Source organism: Saimiri boliviensis, chromosome 5 (assembly GCF_048565385.1).
Source record: "Saimiri boliviensis isolate mSaiBol1 chromosome 5, mSaiBol1.pri, whole genome shotgun sequence".
NCBI classification, from domain to species: Eukaryota; Metazoa; Chordata; class Mammalia; order Primates; family Cebidae; genus Saimiri; species Saimiri boliviensis.
This window is the reverse complement of record NC_133453.1, coordinates 9,652,339-9,669,984: the sequence shown is the minus strand read 5'-3', so window position 1 is coordinate 9,669,984 and position 17,646 is coordinate 9,652,339. Positions and strand designations below refer to the sequence as shown.

At 53.7% G+C, this 17,646-nt stretch overlaps 1 protein-coding gene across 1 annotated transcript; it reads right to left on the bottom strand.

Annotated features, from left to right (window-relative positions):
- Positions 1-8,912: 8,912 nt before the first annotated feature.
- Positions 8,913-13,448, bottom strand: NPPC (natriuretic peptide C). Its single transcript, XM_003936717.3, has 3 exons — positions 13,212-13,448; positions 12,453-12,763; positions 8,913-9,420 (listed from the first exon to the last, which is right to left on the bottom strand). Exons 1-2 carry the CDS (start codon positions 13,299-13,301, stop codon positions 12,473-12,475), a joined length of 381 nt encoding a protein of 126 aa, XP_003936766.1. The 5' UTR covers positions 13,302-13,448; the 3' UTR covers positions 8,913-9,420; positions 12,453-12,472.
- Between the last annotated feature and the right edge of the window lie 4,198 nt (positions 13,449-17,646).

Below are 17,646 nucleotides of genomic sequence, written 5' to 3'. Positions count from 1 at the left end.
GTGGCACATGTGTCTGTATTTCGGGGGTGTCTGCAAGACAATCCCTGGGCCTGGGAAGAAAGTAAGAGCATAGATAGAGATCATAGAGATATAGATGTGCACATGTGTAATCTTATAATGATACAGACGTGCGTTGGGCGTGGTGGTTCACGCCTGTAATCCCAGCACTCTGGGAGACCAAGACAGGCAGATCACCTGAGGTCAGGAATTTGAGACCAGCCTGGGCAACATGGTGAAACCCTGTCTCTACTAAAAAAAAAGAAAATTAGCCAAGTATGGTGGCAGACGCATGTAATCCCAGCTACTTGGGAAGCTGAGACAGGAGAATAACTTGAACCCTGGAGGCGGAGGTTGCGGTGAGCTGAGATCATGCCATTGCACTCCAGCCTGGGTGAGGAGAATGAAACTCCATCTCAGTAATAATACTGACTTGCTTAGTTTAATGTAGGCATAACTCTATACCCACGTTTTTCCTCGTGGGCCGCTTGTCCCCAGGTGCTGAGCATCACTGTTGCTGTGGGTTGTGTGAAGGAAGCCGACTCCGTGTGCTGAGGCCTGCCATGATGGCTTGTCCAGAGACTTCTAGTCCATGTGAGCCCAGAAGCCACTGTCAGCTTGCTTACCTTGACTCTCTTTACTCACACCCAGATTTCACACCAGCACTGGGCTCCTCAGTGTCCAGGAAGGAAGCCTGAGCTATGTCCACAGACCTGCTGATGGGAAAACCAAGTGACGGAGGGAGCAGAACCCCGCAGGCCTTCCCAGGGCTCGAAGTTTACCCCAGGTCCTCTCTCTTACCCCAGCATCCAAACACCGGGATCCCCATCCAGATGGCCCCACCCCTTCCCCACCCTAGCACCTCTGCCCCACCCTGGCTCCACCCTGGCCCCCTCTTGATCCTTGTGTTTTCTGATCAGCCCCTCCACCTTGTCTGCCTTTGTTCCAGGGAAGTCCTTGATCCCTTTGCAGAGCTGTCCCAGCCCATGGTGTCCCTCCACGTGTGACGTGACTCTTGTCCGCCCTCCTTGACTATACAAGCAGGACACTTGGGAACCTTGTTTCTGTCTCACATCTGGAGCCTCGAGGCTGTGCACAGGGCTCCCTAGTAGTTCATGAAATGAAAGAGGTGAAAGGTCTCAGAGAGCCTGACAGCCTTGGTGATGACAGGCCTGCCCCTTCTGCAACCCCCTCTCTGGCTCCTTGGGTCGGGGAGCAGTCGCTACAGGTGTGTGTTTCTCTGGGGATGCTTCACAGAGCTGTCTCTACCCTCACGCTGGAGTCGTCAAACTCCACAGAGCATTGCTCTGTGCTGCCTGGAATGATCCAAAACACCCATACACACACACACACACACACACACACACACACACACACTCACCCCATGTCCATATGCTAGGCCGAAATCTAAACCCCATAGACTTTGGGAGAGGGCCAGGCTGCCATGAGGAGCGGCAGTGGGCAGGGAAGGCAGCCACAGTCGAAGGTGAGTGGAACGGGGCCCATGTGGGAAAAGGAGGTTGGTTTTAACCAGGTAAGGAGAAGGTCCTCAGATGATGTCCTCAGAAAGGACAGAGGAGGCCAGGAAGGAGCAAACGGGCAACATTCCTTGTCTTTTTCTGAAGGAGCCTGAAGTTATTGTGTATGATTTTCATTTGGATAGCAATGTAAAGCTGCCTTTAATAGTTTTCATGAAAAACCTTAAGGAACCCCAGCAGAATTAAAAACAGGATGTCTATTTTCCAAATCATTGCAGAAGATAAAAGCAAGCACAACAGTCTACAGAAAACAAGTAAAAAGGAACAAAAAATTAAAAGAACCTTAAAAACAGAAAGTCAAAATTAAGATGAAGACATTGGCCCACGCATAAGCAATGGTGCCCGTAAGCATGGCGCGCCTAACAGCTGCATAGACCAGGGCTTAACGCCAACTGAGTTATTAGCACACTTACTCTTTGACAAGAAAGGAAACTTTAAAAAGGAACTTTTCTACTTCCCATACAACACCATTATCAGTCTTTGGTGAATCAAAAACAGGGTCAGAAGATTGGGTCATGGTAATTTAAAAGGTAAAGTGGATTAAATATTTACAGAATTTTGAACTGTGTTAATAGGGCTTCATTTTTTTTTTTTTTTTTTTTTTGAGATGGAGTCTCGCTCTATAGACCAGACTGGAGTGCAGTGGCATGATCTCGGCTCACTGCAACCTCCACCTCCCTGGTCCCGGTTCAAGCAATTCTCCTACCTCAGCCTCCCAAGTAGCTGGTATTACAGGCACGAGCCACCATGCCCAGCTAATTTTTGTACTTTTTTTAGTAGAGATGGGGTTTCACCATGTTGGCCAGTCTGGTCTTGAACTCCTGACCTCATGATCCGCCCGCCTCGGCCTCCCAGTGTGCTGGGATTACAGGTGTGAGCCACCATGCCTGGCTGGTCTTCGTATTTTCAAACTATCTGTGTGCTAGTTACAAAATTGATTAAAACATAGAAATCAATAATAAAGCAGAAACCGTACAAGCCCTGAACCCAACCTCAATAATACTAAAGTTAATAATATGAATTAAACAAAAATTAAACTCCACTTGTTAGGAAAATATTAAGTCAATAGACTAGAAGCTAAGAATAGTGAAATTGCCACATATCAAAACTTTGGGATATTGATACAGTCATACTCTGGAAGGTGTTCAGTTAAGCATTTGGAAAGGGTACAAAAAATTAAAACCAATATAAATTATGAAGGAATAAATATATAAAAATATACCGATTAGAAAATAGCAAAATAAAACAGTTAAGAACTTACATTCTGATATCTTAAATACTAAAAAGAGTTAATAAAATGGTTGAACTGCTTATCCTCAGAAATTGGAATGTAATTTATTACACAGTTTCTGGCTCCAAAGCCTTTTTTTTTTTTTTTTTTTTTTTTTTTTTTTGGAGACAGAGCCTTGTTCTGTCGCCCAGGCTGGAGTGCAGTGGTGTGATCTCAGGTCACTGCAACCTCCGACTCCCGGGTTGTTCAAGCGATTCTCATGCTTCAGCCTCCCAGGTTGCTGAGGTTACAGGCACACATTTTATATCTTTTTGTATTTTAGTAGAGACTGGGTTTTGCCATGTTGGCCACGCTGGTCTCAAACTCCTGACCTCAGGTGATCTGCTTTCCTCAGCCTCCCAAAGTGCTGGGATTATAGGTGTGAGCCATCACACCCTTTGAAAGCTGTTTTGTTTTTGTCTTTTTTGAGATGGAGTCTCGCTCTGTCACCCAGGCTTGAGCGCAGTAGCATGATTGTGGCTCACTGCAGCCTCAGGTTCCCAGGGTCAAGAGATTCTCCTGCCTCAGCCTCCTGAACAGCTGGGACTATAGGTATATGCCATCATGCCCGGCTAAGTTTTGTGTTTTTAGTACAGGTGGGGTTTCACCATGTTGGCCAAGCTAGTCTCAAACTCCTCACCTCAAGTGATCCTCCTGCCTCAGCCTCCTGGAGTGCTGCGATTATAGACATGAGCCACTTCGCGTGGCCTCAAAGCTGTTTTTGGAGGGGGCTATACATGCAGGGTGTCATGGGTGTGGACTTAAACCCACAACACTCCAAATGAGGTCGACAGACAATGCCAAGCAAGACGAGGAAACTGAGGCTAGTAGAGCTGGAGAGGAACAACTGACCCCGCCGTGGCTTTTGGCCCATGGACCGAATGCCTCAGTGAAGACTGAGCAAACAGCATTCACCTCTCCATTCTCGGGGTTTCCACTCAGAGCCCCAGGACTGGTGGGCTGCCAGCCATTCCTCTGACCACGTGGGTGGTGCTCCCTGAGATGGCCAGGCTCTTTTCCTGCCACCTGATATTCTGCCGTTCTCCCGACATCTTTCTCCAACTAAATACAGATTGCAAATCACAAAAGTGACCTGGCGAGATGGAATGCTCACACATGGCTTCAGGATACACAGAGAACAGATCTCTCAAATACGTCTGCAAAAGGATCTAGAAGACAGTTTCAGCAAACTGCCACATTTGATGTTGAATGCAGGAGGATGTGGCCTCTGTTGAGTCAGGAGCTAAAATGAAAAGGTAACAGAGTGAGATCAAAAGGAAACCAGATGAGACAAAAGGGGAAAAGGATCGCAAACAGAAAACTTACAAAGAGATAGAAAACATAGGCCGGGCGTGGTGGCTCAAGCCTGTAATCCCAGCACTTGGGAGGCCGAGGCGGGTGGATCATGAGGTCAAGAGATCGAGACCATCCTGGTCAACATGGTGAAACCCCGTCTCTACTAAAAATACAAAAAATTAGCTGGGCATAGTGGTGCGTGCCTGTAATCCCAGCTACTCAGGAGGCTGAGGCAGGAGAATTGCCTGAACCCGGGAGGCGGAGGTTGCGGTGAGCCAAGATTGTGCCATTGCACTCCAGCCTGGGTAACAAGAGCGAAACTCCATCTCAAAAAAAAAAAAAAAAAAGAAAAGAAAACATAGTGGAAGATGGAATCAGAGGTGTGAGAAGCAAACTGAAATTCTCAAACAGGACAGAGGAGACCGTGGGGGTGGGGGTGGGGCAGGCTGCTCTATGGCTGGTCTGCCCTAGAGAGGAATGGACTAGAGCTTGCTGGGAAACATTTCTGCTCCTGTCCCTTCACTGAACAACAAATGGCATCTGTCCAGGGCATGGACCAAGATCGGATAGAGAACCTCAGCCTGCCACCAGGGAGGGGACACTGTCGACTGGCACTCTCTGGGGCAGGGAGGGAGGACCAGCGGCCCACCAGGCAAGTCCGCTACAGCCATAAATAAGGGGCCACTCCCAGGATCAGACCTGCTAGTCACACTGCATCCACAATTCTGACGTGGTTACTCCGTCTTCTGGAACTAAGACAAGAAATTACCTTTAGAGAGGGGGTGTCAGCTCCTGCCCCTGCTGCCTGGCCTCATGCCTGTGAGAGGGAGTGCTGGCTGACATCTCAACACAGGCCTTCTGTGCTGGTGGTTCACAGCCCTGCCCTGCCCTGCGGTGCCCTCCCCCCCATAATCAGACATGCCAGCAGGAGGTTGCAGGGGACAAAGGTCCACATCCCTGCAGGAGTTCCTGCCTCATGGCACAACCCCTGACCCAGCTTAGCTCTGAGGATGGCTCCCTTCGGCCCCAGGGGAGAAACTGGCTTCCCACTGGACACCTCCCTCTCAGCTGCCCTTGACTCTGGAAATGTTCCCTTCCTTAAAGCTCTTCATGTGAACCATTGGAGTCAAATCCGCGGCTCCCCACCCCCACCTCTTTTTTGAAACAAGTTTTTGCTCTGTCACCCAGGCTGGAGTGCAGTGGTGCAATCTGGGCTCAGGTGATCTTCCCACCCTGAGGCCTCCCGAGTAGCTCGGACTACAGGTGGGCACCATGATGTCCAATTAATTTTTGTGGTTTTTGTGCAGACCGGGTTTTGCCCTATTGCCCAGGCTGGTCTTGAACTCCTGGCCTCAAGCGATCCACCCACCTAGGCCTCCCAAAGCGCTGTGATTACAGGCATGAGTCCCACGCCAGCCTCAAATCCCATTTCTGATGGGCCCCCCACTGATGCCTCCTCCCCACTTACCCCCACAACCAAGGGTGGGCTGCTCAGCCTTCCCCTCACTCTCCTGCCCGGACTGACTCTTCCTAAGGCACCAACAGGATCTGGATATTGAGGCCTCTCTGATCACCCTCAGTGTGCCCTACTTGTGCAGAGCCTGTGGGGTTGTGACTGCCAGGAGAGGACCTTTGCTTGTTCAGCAGGCCCCCAGACCACTTGCTGCAGGCCTGGTGGAACCGCCCTGCCTCACCGGAGCCACACTACCAGCATGGCAGGTGCGCCACCTCTGCCCCACGGTGCTGCCTCTCAACGTGACGTCCTCAGATGGGCTCGACAGGCCAAGCCTGTCCTTCAGACGTGTGTGGGGGCCCAAGGTGGGCTTCCCAGGCCTAGCACTACGGGGCCAGGGTTTCCACATGTCAACAGCTACGGCACCAGGGACCAGGCAGGCGGGCGACTCCTCCTTGTGGGCCCCTGACTTCCCCAATGGCTGTGCTGCTGGAAAGGAAACCAGGCCCTCGGGCTGAAACCCTCTTTGCCTCTGCTGCACTCCGGCCCGCCCAGCACCGCGGCGTTTCCCGGGGACTCTTCTGCAATTGATGGTAGCAGGAAGGCCGAGAGGCGATCACGGTGTCTTCCCGCCCTGCAGAGGTGCCCGGTTTGAGAGGACTGGGACTCCAGTGAGCCCCGTCTGGGTGCTGTTTCTCCAAGCTGGCCCTGCCTGTTGTCACCTCAGGTGGGAGTGAAGCCACAGGTGCTCCAGGCAGCTTGGAGATGAGAGGCTCCCTGAGAGGGAGGAGGCCAGGACAGAGGCCCAAGGCTGGACGCTCTCAGGTCCCAGCACCTGGGCCATCTCCGGGGTGTCAAAATACTTTGGGTTACTTATCAAGCATTCGTCAGCCCTCTGGGCTTTCCCACAGAACTCCCTGGCTGCAACAACGTATTTCAGTCGCTGCTGCGGAGGCAGTTGCAGGACCCCGGGTCTGGGTATGAAAGGGGAGGCCTGGCTGTATGGCTGCATCCTAAAGCAACAGTGGAGGGGCTGGCCTCGGCCTGGCAAGGGCCAAAGTTGGCAGCAGAGGGCTGTGCGTGTTGTTTGCAGGCAAATACGCAGGACAAGAGCACTTAGGAGGACAGTGTGTGTGGCGCGGGCCCGAGTGGCCACATCAGCCCAGAATACAGGCAGCCCAGGCACTGTCCGCAGGGAAAACCCTTAGCTTCTTGTGATGGTTCCGTAGATCCCAGGATTCGCCATCTCTTCTGCCTCTGGGCCTTGGGAGGATGCGCCTTTGCTTGGGAAGATGCACCAGCAAAGCTGGCAGTGTCACCTACTGCCACCCACTGCTCCCTCCCTGTAAGGGGTCTGCAGATAGCACAGGGAACTGGGACACTCACTGGTGAGGCTCGGGTGCTGGATCTGTCAGCGTCCATGACGTGGGACCCTGATCTTCCAGCCATGGAGGTGGGAGTGAGGCAGAGGAAGGTAGCTGTGCCCTGGGCGGCTTCCACAGGGGCCCCCAAAGAAGGGGCACTGGAAGTGTCTGCTGGGGCACCTGTGGCAGTTGAGAGGAAATGAACTTGTGAGGGAAGTTGGAGAAGCTGGAACATAGATTTTCTTTCTGTGTGTGTGTGTGTGTGTGTGTGTGTGTGTGTGTGTCAGACAGTCTCACTCTGTTGCCTAGGTTGGAGTGTAGTGGGATGATCACAGCTCACTGCAGCCTTGATCTCTGGGGCATAAGCAGTCCTTCTACCTCAGCCTCCCCCTGAGTAGCTGAGACTACAGGTGGGCACCACCATACCCAGCTAATTTTTTATTTTTTGTAAAGATGGGGGTCTTGCTAAGTTGCCCAAGCTGGTCTTGAACTCCTGGGCTCAAGTGATCTGTCCACCTTGGCTTCCCAAACTGTTGGGATTACAGGTGTGGCCACCGTGCCCAGCCAGGAACATGTCTAAAAGAGGATTTCTCACCTGGGCAATGTCACTGTGTTGGCTGCCCAGCCGCCTGAGAGGGCTACCTGGAGCAAAGGGCTCGGGGCTCAAACACCTGTAGAAAGACCAGGTGCCACTGGCTACCTCCCCAGGGACAGTTTTTTCTCCGGAACTTTTCCTCCAGGCCTGCAGACCCATGAGCACAGGGCCACACTGCTCCCAAATCCCCTGAGCAGGGCTCCCTCAATCCACTGGTGTTATCAGCCCAAGACGGCAGGTCCCCACCTTCCCCTAAGAGGGGACGGACGACAGGGAAGGCTGCACAGGGCTGTCATCCAACCGAGCATGTAGTGAGAACACCTCAGAATCATTTCAAAGTTTCCTGCTGGTTTTAGGAAAAGAGATTCTCATCTAAATTATATTCATAAATTCTAAATTATATTCATTATTCCACACTCATAGCTCCATGGGGCATAGGAAACGTAATTGTTAGTGGCTTGAAGTGAAGAGAAAACCCACAACCCTCCCACAAAGCACAGCACACTACAGACATGAAACTTGATAATGCCTTCTCCTTCTCTCTGAGGTCTCGGCTCCCAGCTGACCATGGCAGTCATTACGAGGCAGAAACTACCCAACCTAGGCTTTGTGAGCTAGTCTAGAAAACACAGTTGCTGGGATTCTTAAGGTGACCCGACAGATTCTGCAAGATATGCAGAAGCCTTCTAAATCTCCCCAAAACAGAGAGGGAGTGAGCAGCTAGCTACTTCCTCCACTAATAGCAGAAGATGGAGCAGAATTTACAGGAACCTAAGTCAGCTGAATTCAATATTAATTTTATTTTTTGAGATGGAGTCTTGCTCTGTTGCCCAGGTTAGGGTGCAGTCTGTGATCTCAGCTTACTGCAACCTCCCTCTCTTGGGTTCAAGCAATTCTGCCTCAGCTTCCCGAGTAGCTGGGATTACAGGTGCCCACCACCTCACCCAGCTAATTTTTGTATTTTTAGTAGAGATGGGGTTTTACCAATATTGGCCAGGTTGGTCTCGAACTCTTGTCCTCAGGTGACCCACCCACCTTGGCCTCCCAAAGTGCTGGGATTATAGGTGTGAACCACCGCACCAGGCAGTTATTAATTTAATTCATAGCATTTGACTTTGCAGTAGTCGGGTGTTCGAGCAGAGTTTCCTGACCTGGCTGAGCTGGTCACAATCACTTGGGACAAAATGTGTACAGCCAGTCCTATAAGATTCGGGAGATCAGAGGGTGGCAGGGGCAGGAATCTGTATTCTTAGCAAGCCCTCCAGGGGATCCTGACACAGACAAACCCAGAACTGGGAATCTGCCTGTCAGACCTATTTGGAAGCAAACACCTTTTCTTCACATTCTCCCTCTGCCTCAGCCTAAGTCCTAAAAAATAAAGACAAGTAAATGAAGACAGTTTTCAAGATATTCATGGAATGACATTTTTTTTTTTAATATTTTTTTCAACTAGTTAGGACACAAACGTTACAATGATTGACTTCTTTCATTTAGTTACATAAATAAAATTTTTATAAATATATCTTTATAAACAATATAAATAGCTTTACAACATAAATACATTTATGCATGACATGAATTTACAAACAGCAATGTTTTACAGCTGGTTCTGTCAGTCTCTTAAAAACTGTCCCTTGTCATCGAGTCGGTGTAGGTGTGTGTGTTTCATGTATATAATATATATATAATATATAACTTTTTATTTTTCATTAAAAAAAAAAACAATAACATCACAACCCCCTCCCCAAATAATAATAAAACAGCTGGTGTTGTGTATTCCCAGTACGAGGAAAAAAAGAAAGAAAGAAAGAAAGAAATGTCGAAGCCACATTGCGCTGGAGGTGTTTCCAGATGCTGGAGGCTGATGACCAAAGATGACCTCAGCACAACGGAGCCAGTTTCCAGTCCTGAAACACAGAGTGGACATGCATGCTCAGTTCTGGCCTCTTAGCTGAGAAATCCCAGGGGGCAGGGTGGTTCTAGACCCTTTCCTCCCCTTCCCACAGTAGCTTGAGGGAGGGCCCCTCCCACCCCCCCGTCCTGACCAGGCTTTCCTGCGGAGCGGGGGCTCCCTCTGCACACTCCCCAGCCCCCTTCGGCTTTGCCATCCCAGCACAGGTGGAAACAGAGTGTCTGCAGCCCTCCTTCCCCCTCAGTCTAACCACAGGCCTTGCCCTTGGCCCTCAGGGAGGCGCAGAGAGAATGGAAAATCTCCCATCGCTTTTTTGCTATGACACAAACCCTCAGTCGGTGCTGGCCTGGGCTTCGTGTGTCTGGGTGACTGTGGATGGAAGGAGAAAAGGGACATCTCAGGAGTCAGGAAGCCTGGGCTCACATCTCTACCCTGACACTGACTCCCTGGATGACCCTGGATAGCTTGGAATGTTCACCCATAAAACAAGATAATAGCCACCTCCCAGAGCTGGCTTTTGGATTCAACAGGGAGCCTCGGATTGGGCATCGGCAGAGTCTGGGTCCCAGGCGCCACCTGGCAAACAGCACCTCCTTCCCCTGCTGGTTGCTCAGAGGAAGGGGTCCAGGGCCCCTTGAGAGGCAGAGGAAATGGTGTCTCACACCAGCCCTGGGGGATGCACAGTCATGGGCTCTGGGTTGAGCACTGTCAGGGTGAAGTCCCTGCTAATGGGTATGTGGGTGCCCTGGGGCCCAAGGAAGGTGGCCTTCTAGGACAATCAGTGCCCTCTCAAAGGACAGCATGCCCTGAATGGACCTGGGCCAGAATGGCTTGATGAACTCTCCCCCACTCTCTTCTCTGGCTCTGCCAGGTGTTTACACAGATGACAGCTGTCTGTGATGTCGCTGGGCCCCAGGGCCAAAGTGTTCATTCAGGTTACAGACACCCCCGTCTCTTTCATTAGCATTATACAATCAACACCTAGAACCATCAGTGACCATCATTATGGTGGTGCTCAGAGCCCAAGTCAACTCCTACGTGGAGAAATGGCCACAACCTCGCAGAGTTGTCATTCATGTGAAAAATCGAAGCTGTCTTTTCCTTTAAGCCCAGTGATATATCCTGGGCATCACTGCCAGGAGCCTGCAGGAAGGATTTCTGCTCTCTCACTGGGAATGGGGGGCAGTGAGGTTGAGGTTTTTATTTTTCATTAAAAAAAAAAAAACCCAAATAATAAAACCACACCCTCCTTCTCAAATAATAATAAAATAGCTGGTGTTGGGGGTAAGCTGGTGTTGAGGGGTTGAGGGTAAGTGTTCATCTAGGCTAAGAGAGCTTGTAGGAGATTAATGAAACCCACCCCACAACAAAGGGGTGGAGAATTCTTAGCAATGTGGATTCCTCCTACACAGCATCTTTCTCCACCCTTTTGGCTTGGTGACTGCAGACAGCCAGGCCCAAGAACAAGGCCCTGTAGGGATGTGCATTCCAGGCATGAACCCATGAAAGGTTCACTAACGTTTGTTCAGATACCAAAGTTGGAACTTGACACTTAAGTCAAATTGAAAATTTGAGGCCTCAGACTGTCTCTTTGTTGTTTAGACAGGAGAGAAGACAGCAAAGGCATTCCAAAGGTAGCTACTGAAGTCTGGTCCCCACGTGTCAGAATCATTTCTTTCCCTGTGCAGGGGACAGTCAAGATCACAGACACCTGAAGCCTCTGCAGAACTGGGGAGAAGCCCACAGCCAAGTGAGGTCTGCTGCAAAGAGAGGAAGCGCACTGGTTAAAACCTAGGGTAGGTGGGAGTGCCGGTTTCTCCGGTCATTGACAAATATTCTGTTGGGGGTGCAGTGGGTCCTGGAGTGCCTTAAGCTGTTCAATATGGGGAGGTGAATGGGTTCACACACTGTGCGAAACAGTGTTCTGTACTGTAAAAACTATTTTTTTTTACAGTGTGCTGGAGAGGCGCTCTGGTTTCCTTCTGGGTGAAGATCGGATGCTGACGAGGGTTTTTGGGGTGGAGACAGCAGCCTGCCCATGGCCTGGGGTGGGACCATCAAGGTGTGAGACAGGCAGTGGCAGCTGCCCAGCTGGAGGCAAGAAAGCCAGAAAGCCATGGGAGCCTGATCCTATCGCACATGATTGTCGATGTCAGAGGCTGGGTGTTGTTATTCAGTGGGAACTGGCAGGCGGCAGGAATAGAGCGGAGGGAAGGAGGAGAGGTGAGGGCTTCTGCAGCTGGAAATTACCACCTTCAGCACCTGGCAGGGTGTGATGGTAGGGCAGAGGTTTCCAGCCCTAGCGCCGCATGAGACCCTACACCAGAAACAGAGCCCGGGGCACCAGTTGAGCGGGGGACAGGGTTGGTGAGGGACTCTGGGACATGTTGACTTGGAGGTTGAGGCAAAAAAATATTTACTTTAGTGTCTTTCCTATTCCTTGAAATAGTGCCACAAGCACTGAGGTTCACCCCTGAAACCACCAGGCTGCAGCTGCCTCAGGACCCTGGACAGACCAGTTTGCCCACTGCTTGGGTTTAGAGAAGGGACAGGAATCGGAGTGCCCCAGGCAGAAGAGCGTCCTGACAGTGCCAACAGAGGGCTATTCTCCCTACAGGGGGCATGGTGGTCGGCAGATGATGAATGTCCCCTGGACTTGTGGGTGTGCCTTTCTTTCTCTGCTCCCACAAACCCATGATCTCCCCTCAATCCCCCCACCAGCTGGCAAATCGGGGCCAATGCTGCTAGTTCAGCTACGGGTGGGTAAGATCCCACCAAGCCTGTTTCTGCTTCTCCAGAAGCAGCCACGTGGGTTCAACCAGGCTGAGCCATTTCTGATCTTGCCAAAGTTCCCCGATCACTTTATCCTTCGCTTTCTGTGTCTGTAAAGTGGGATAATAAGGGGGTGGCCGGCAAACGGCTAGCACAACTTGAGCAAAGCGGGCTCGCGCTCTCCCCTCCGAAGGCCGGCTGGGCGGCGGGCAGCCAGGCCGGGCTGCGGGTGGGCGCGGGGTCGGCAGTACTCACCGCCGCCAGGGGGCGCCGCACTAACATCCCAGGCCGCTCATGGAGCCGATTCGGTCCAGCTTGAGGCCGAAGCAGCCCTTGGACAAGTTCTTCTTGTTGGATGCTTTGTGTTTGCGCGCGTTGGGGTGCTCCTGCACATGGCGGCCCCACGCTGCCCGCGCCTTGGTGTCCGCGCGCAGGTCACGGAGCAGTCGCGACCGATCGCCCTTGAGGTTGGCGCCCCCGCCCCCGGGAGCCTTGTCGCCCTTCTTCTGACAGCCCCCCGCAGCCTGGGGCTCCACCAGCTCCTCTCCCGGCGGGGTTCGCGGGACCTGTCCGAGGAAAGAGCGGGTAGGTGAAGGGGCGCGCGGCTGCAGCACGGGGGACTCTGACTCTCCAGCCCAACGCGCCCTCCGGCGCAGGGTATTCCTCCCGAGCCCGGAGCCGCCCCCACGGATTCCGGCCAGCTTGGCCCCGCATCCACCTGCCACGCGGCCGCCGCCGCCGCTCACTCCGGAAGCCCCCTGCCCTCCCCTCCTTCGCTGCTCGACGGGCAGGCCACACTGGGACAGGGGGCTGCACATGGGCCGACGTTCTCCCGAGGCAGGGGATATGGACCCCCGAGTAGGCGCTTCGAGGGCTCCCCGGCTCTCGCCCGCGCGCATCTCGGAGAAGAGGGCCGCTTTCCTTTCCTCTCTGCTGGGTCCTGCGCGCCGCATTCTCCAAGCCCCCAGCCTCCCACGCCTCTCCCGGGCTCGGCGTCCCCACGACAGCACCCACCTTCGGCTGCGCCCCGGGCTTGGCTTCGGAGGGCCGGAGTGAGAGCAGCGTGAGCAGCAGGGCGCAGGCCAGCAGCTGGGAGAGGTGCATGGTGCCGCTGGGGTCAAGGGGCGCAGACAGGCGGCAGCGAGGGCGCGCGGGTCGGCGGGCAGACCGGTAGGCGGGTGCGGAGCAGGCTGGCGAGGCTGCACGGCGAGCAGGGTCCCAGTGCTGCGCGGCGCCGGCTGGGTGCGCTCTGGGCCCGTGACTCCGCTCGCGCCTTTATAATCCAACCTGCCGCTGATGTCATCCTCCCGCCCACCGGGCAGCCCGGGCCAATGGCACCACGCACGCGGCCGCGCCGAGGGCCAGGAGGGGGCCGCGGGGGCTCCCCTCCCTCAACCCACCCGGGAGGGATCCCGCGGCTCGGCGGGCTCGCTCCGTGCTGCACTTAGAGCTGCAAAGCGGCGCGCACGGGGGAACTCCATTTGCAGCGAACTCGCGCCCTGGCCTGCCGAGCATCGGTGCGCCTGGTGCCCTGTGAACCCGCGGGGTCTTCACCACACTCGCCCTACCTGGAAGGGATCTGTAGCCCTCTTTTCAGGTGCAAAGATAGGCTCAGAGCAATGAAGTCACTTGCCCGAAGTCGTACAGGCAGAAAGTTGGCGCTGTCCGAAATCCACGCAGCCCTGCTGGTCGCCTGACAGGCGCGGGATGGCATAGCAGCTCTGCCTGTCACCTGCTTGCCAGGGCGGGAGGGCAGACCACAGCGGCATCGTTAGTTTGGGGAGGTAGAGGATGGGATTGGAGGACTGGAGTGGGAGGCGCAGGGAGAGCAGGGTTCGCCTGGCCCGCAGTGGGGAGCACAAGTCTTCCACATAGGAGAGTACAAGCTTGCAGCCAGCCTGAGTGAGCGGGAGGCGGGAACCAGGGGACTGCGAGCGCGGGCAGCCCAAGACGTTGATGCTCATGCGTGTGCTGGGCGGCAACCTATGCTCGCCAGTTAAGGCTCTAGGTTCACCCTCAGCCGACGTCGCCTACACAAGAACGTCCCTGGGTCTGACTCCGCTGGTGAATTCCGTCTGTGGGAACAATGCGCGCCGGACTCTGCCTGCACCCACGCGGAGATGCGCTGCTGGGGGAAACCCGCTCCAGTATCCTGTGCACCTTCCCAAGCTGGGGAGGGAGATTCCTAGCCAGCCAGCGGCCCAGTCCGGCCTCTGCCGGCCATGACAGGTGGTCAAATTCCCATTTTTAGCTGTACAAAGGTCCTCGTGGCTCTCGGGACACGGCCACATATCCCTGCCGGCCATGAACTTGCAAGCCTTGCGCTGGGCTTCTTGGTCCCTTGAGCACTGAGGAGTGTGGTGGGCACATGGGTACTGAGGTGTGGGCGGCAGAGGCGGACAGCCCAGATCCCCCAAATTGAGTGAGGTACGAGGATCTATGACTGGCTACTGCTGAGCAGGACGCGGGCTGGACAGATGAGAACAAATGTTGCAGCGGGAGTGCAGTGGCTGCCCCCAGGTGTGAAGACCATTCCAAGCCCAGATGAGCTTTTCCTGGAACAGAAGGCTGTGCCTGAGGCAGGAAGGCAGCTGGAGTGAAGAGGGGCTTTCAAAACCAGGTTTCCCCCCAGCCTCCTCTGCCCTTCGTGGCAGTGAGCCTGGTCACAGAACTGCTGAGGCAGCAGCGGCATCGTCTGATCTGTTGGCCCCTTTCTCAGACTACCCCTTCCCACTCTTATACCCTGAGTCACAACGCTGGACCAACCACTCCACAGGTCCCTTTGTGCAGGAAACAGCCTACACCTGAGGTCCGAGTTTGGGGCAGCAAAGTTTCCTGGTCTCCAGGAAGATCTAGACATTAACAGGGCACCTTTTGTGGGTTCTGGAGTTGACTCGCCACTTCCGCACGGCCCCCCAATTCCTCTCCACGTTAACACCCGTAGAGTGGCACCACTTTTTCATTTGAGGAGAGAGGAAGAGGAACCAGAAGACAGAATAGGAAGGGAATCCAGTTGGGCTGGAAAGTTCCCTCTGCTTTTTGCCTGCTATACAAAGAAGGATATTACCGTTTGGAACTTCTCTGCCACTTGCTTTCTTCCTACCTGTTGAAAGAGCCAGGGAGAGCCACACAGATTGATTCTAGAGTCAAGCTCTGGGCTGGTTTCCAGGGGCCAGTGCATCATCTAAAGCCCCTTATTAAGGGCAGGTTGGAAGCTTCTGCTGTTGTGGCTACTTCCTTCTGCCTGAACGTCCACAGACTGGTCTTTCCTGTCTTCTGTGTTCCTAGACACATGTGCATCCAGGTGATTGCCCAGTGATTATCTAGGTCTCCTCTGTTTCAGCTTTGAGGCTAAACTAATAAAACTGACACCCCCAACTACTGTGGCAGAGCCAATACCCTGAACTCCCGTTCCCTTCTTTGGAAGGGAAATCTGGTGAGCTGCCACTCCTGGCCACTGGGCGGTGGTCGTCTGCAGAAGGAGGCTTCCCCAGGGCAGGCCGTGGAGCAGCTTCTACTTAGCTGGGGCCTGGGAGGTGGGGTGGGTAAGAGTCAGAGGCCTGGGCTGAAGGGACCGTGGAGGTGTGTCATTAGCACAGATCTGCCTTGAAAACAAAGGTTTCCCCTCTCTCTTTGCTTTCCTTGCCTGGCGAGCTTCAGGGGAGGCCCTGTCTTCCTCCTGGGCCTCCATTTGGGACTCAAGCCCCTTGCTGCTTTTCCCTCATGAAGTCTGCTTCTTCTGCCCCAAGCCCCAGGGGCATGGGCTGGGAAAGTTGAACTGACTCAGCAGCTGAATATGAGCTATTCAAGTCATGTTATTGACTGCTCAATTTTAAATTTCCTCCTAATGGCAAAAGAGGGAGAAAAGGCCCCAAGGACCCGGTCATTCTGTAAGAAATCCTGTCGTTTTCACTGATCTCGCGGATCCCTCCAGTATCCACTCATCATCCCTGAAGCCTGCAAGGTTCCGTCCCAGCCAGGAAGAACCCCTAGGAGACAGACACGAGCTCTGCAGGCCGAAAAAGACAATGACAGGGAAGGGGACAGCTCAGGCTGAGGCCACCCAAGGAAGCCTCCTCCTCCATCCTGGACCAGCAGGGTGGGCTTCCTGGAGAAGGAAAAGTCTGTGCTGAGCTTGGAAACACAGGAAGAGGAAACCCTTGACAGAAAACCAGGCTTCCCAGCACTTTGGGAGGGCAAGATGGGCAGATCACGAGGTCACAAGATCGAGACAATCCTGGCTAACACAGTGAAACCTCGTCTTTACTAAAAATACAAAAATTAGCTGGGCATGGTGGCAGATGCCTGCAGTCCCAGCTACTCGGGAGGTTGAGGCAAGAGAATCACTTGAACCTGGGAGGCAGAGGTTGCAGTGAGCCAAGATTGCACCACTGCACTTTAGGCTGGACGACAGCCTAAAGTGAGAAGAAGCAAGACTTCTTCTCAAAAAAAAAAAAAAAAAAAAAAAAAAAAAAAAAAAAGAGAGAGAGAGAGAGAGAAAGAAAAGAAAAGAAAACCAGGCTAACAGTGGAATGTGCTAGAGTCAGGCCTAGGCGGTGCTATTCAAGAAAAACCAAATGTGAGACCTCACCAAAGGGCAACGCAGAGGGTAGGGGAGGCTGGTGATACTGCAGAACCCCACGTGCCCAGACCTAGGGAGGGCAGAGGGATTCAGGCAGGGGTGCCCAAAGGAGGCAGGCTGGGGAGAGGCAATTCTGAATTCAGTGGTGTTCTGGAGGCAGGGTGTGTGATAGAGAGAGGGGACCCTGCTGAGCTCTTGGAGGTGGGATGGGCAAATGAGTTTATTGGGGGTGCCTGAAGATGAGGCAAAGGGAAGGGGGTCAGTTAGGTGTGGGGGGAGCAGGAGGGAGCAGGAAGTGGGAGGCAGAGCCAGCCTGAAGCGTGCAGAGCCTTCGGTGTCAGAGTTGCCTGGGTAAGTCCAGGGTATCCGCTCTGCTACAGTAGGTTGGGGGTATGCAGAGCCTTCAGGAGAGTTGCCTGGGTGGGACTGTTTACGTCCTTCTTGCCCTCTGAAGGGCGGGACCCCATTCTGTGGGCCCCTCTTCACACTTTCCTTCCTCCCAGAAGGGCAAAGTGAGACTCTCACACCTACTGGAGAGGGGCCCTGCCTTGGGACAGGCGATGTCTGGCCGGAATCAGGAAGCGATGGAAGATGGGAGTGGGTCCTGGTCAGGATGCCTGGTGGGAGAAAGGTGTGTGGAAGGGCTTCTGGGAGGCTGGAGAAGGAGCGGCTAAGACGGGACTGTCCAGCCTAGGTCCCAGGAGGGAGGAACACGAGCCCTGCGAAGCAGCGCCCCCTCCTGGCCCCAGGGCTGCAGAGGCGGGTTCTCAGGCATACAGGAGGGGAGGGTTGCAGAGCGGCCCATCTGTTTCTCTGCAATTATTTCATCCCAGGGCCCCCTTCCAGCTGCATAACTTCTCAGAGAGG

What these genes read in the sequence shown, in the direction of transcription:
- NPPC (XM_003936717.3), bottom strand. Translation starts at nt 13,301, where the DNA reads ATGCACCTCTCCCAGCTGCTGGCCTGCGCCCTGCTGCTCACGCTGCTC. An exon ending in AGCCCGGGGCGCAGCCGAAG is followed by an intron (nt 12,764 to 13,211) that starts GTGGGTGCTGTC and finishes TTCCTCGGACAG; the next exon opens with GTCCCGCGAACCCCGCCGGG.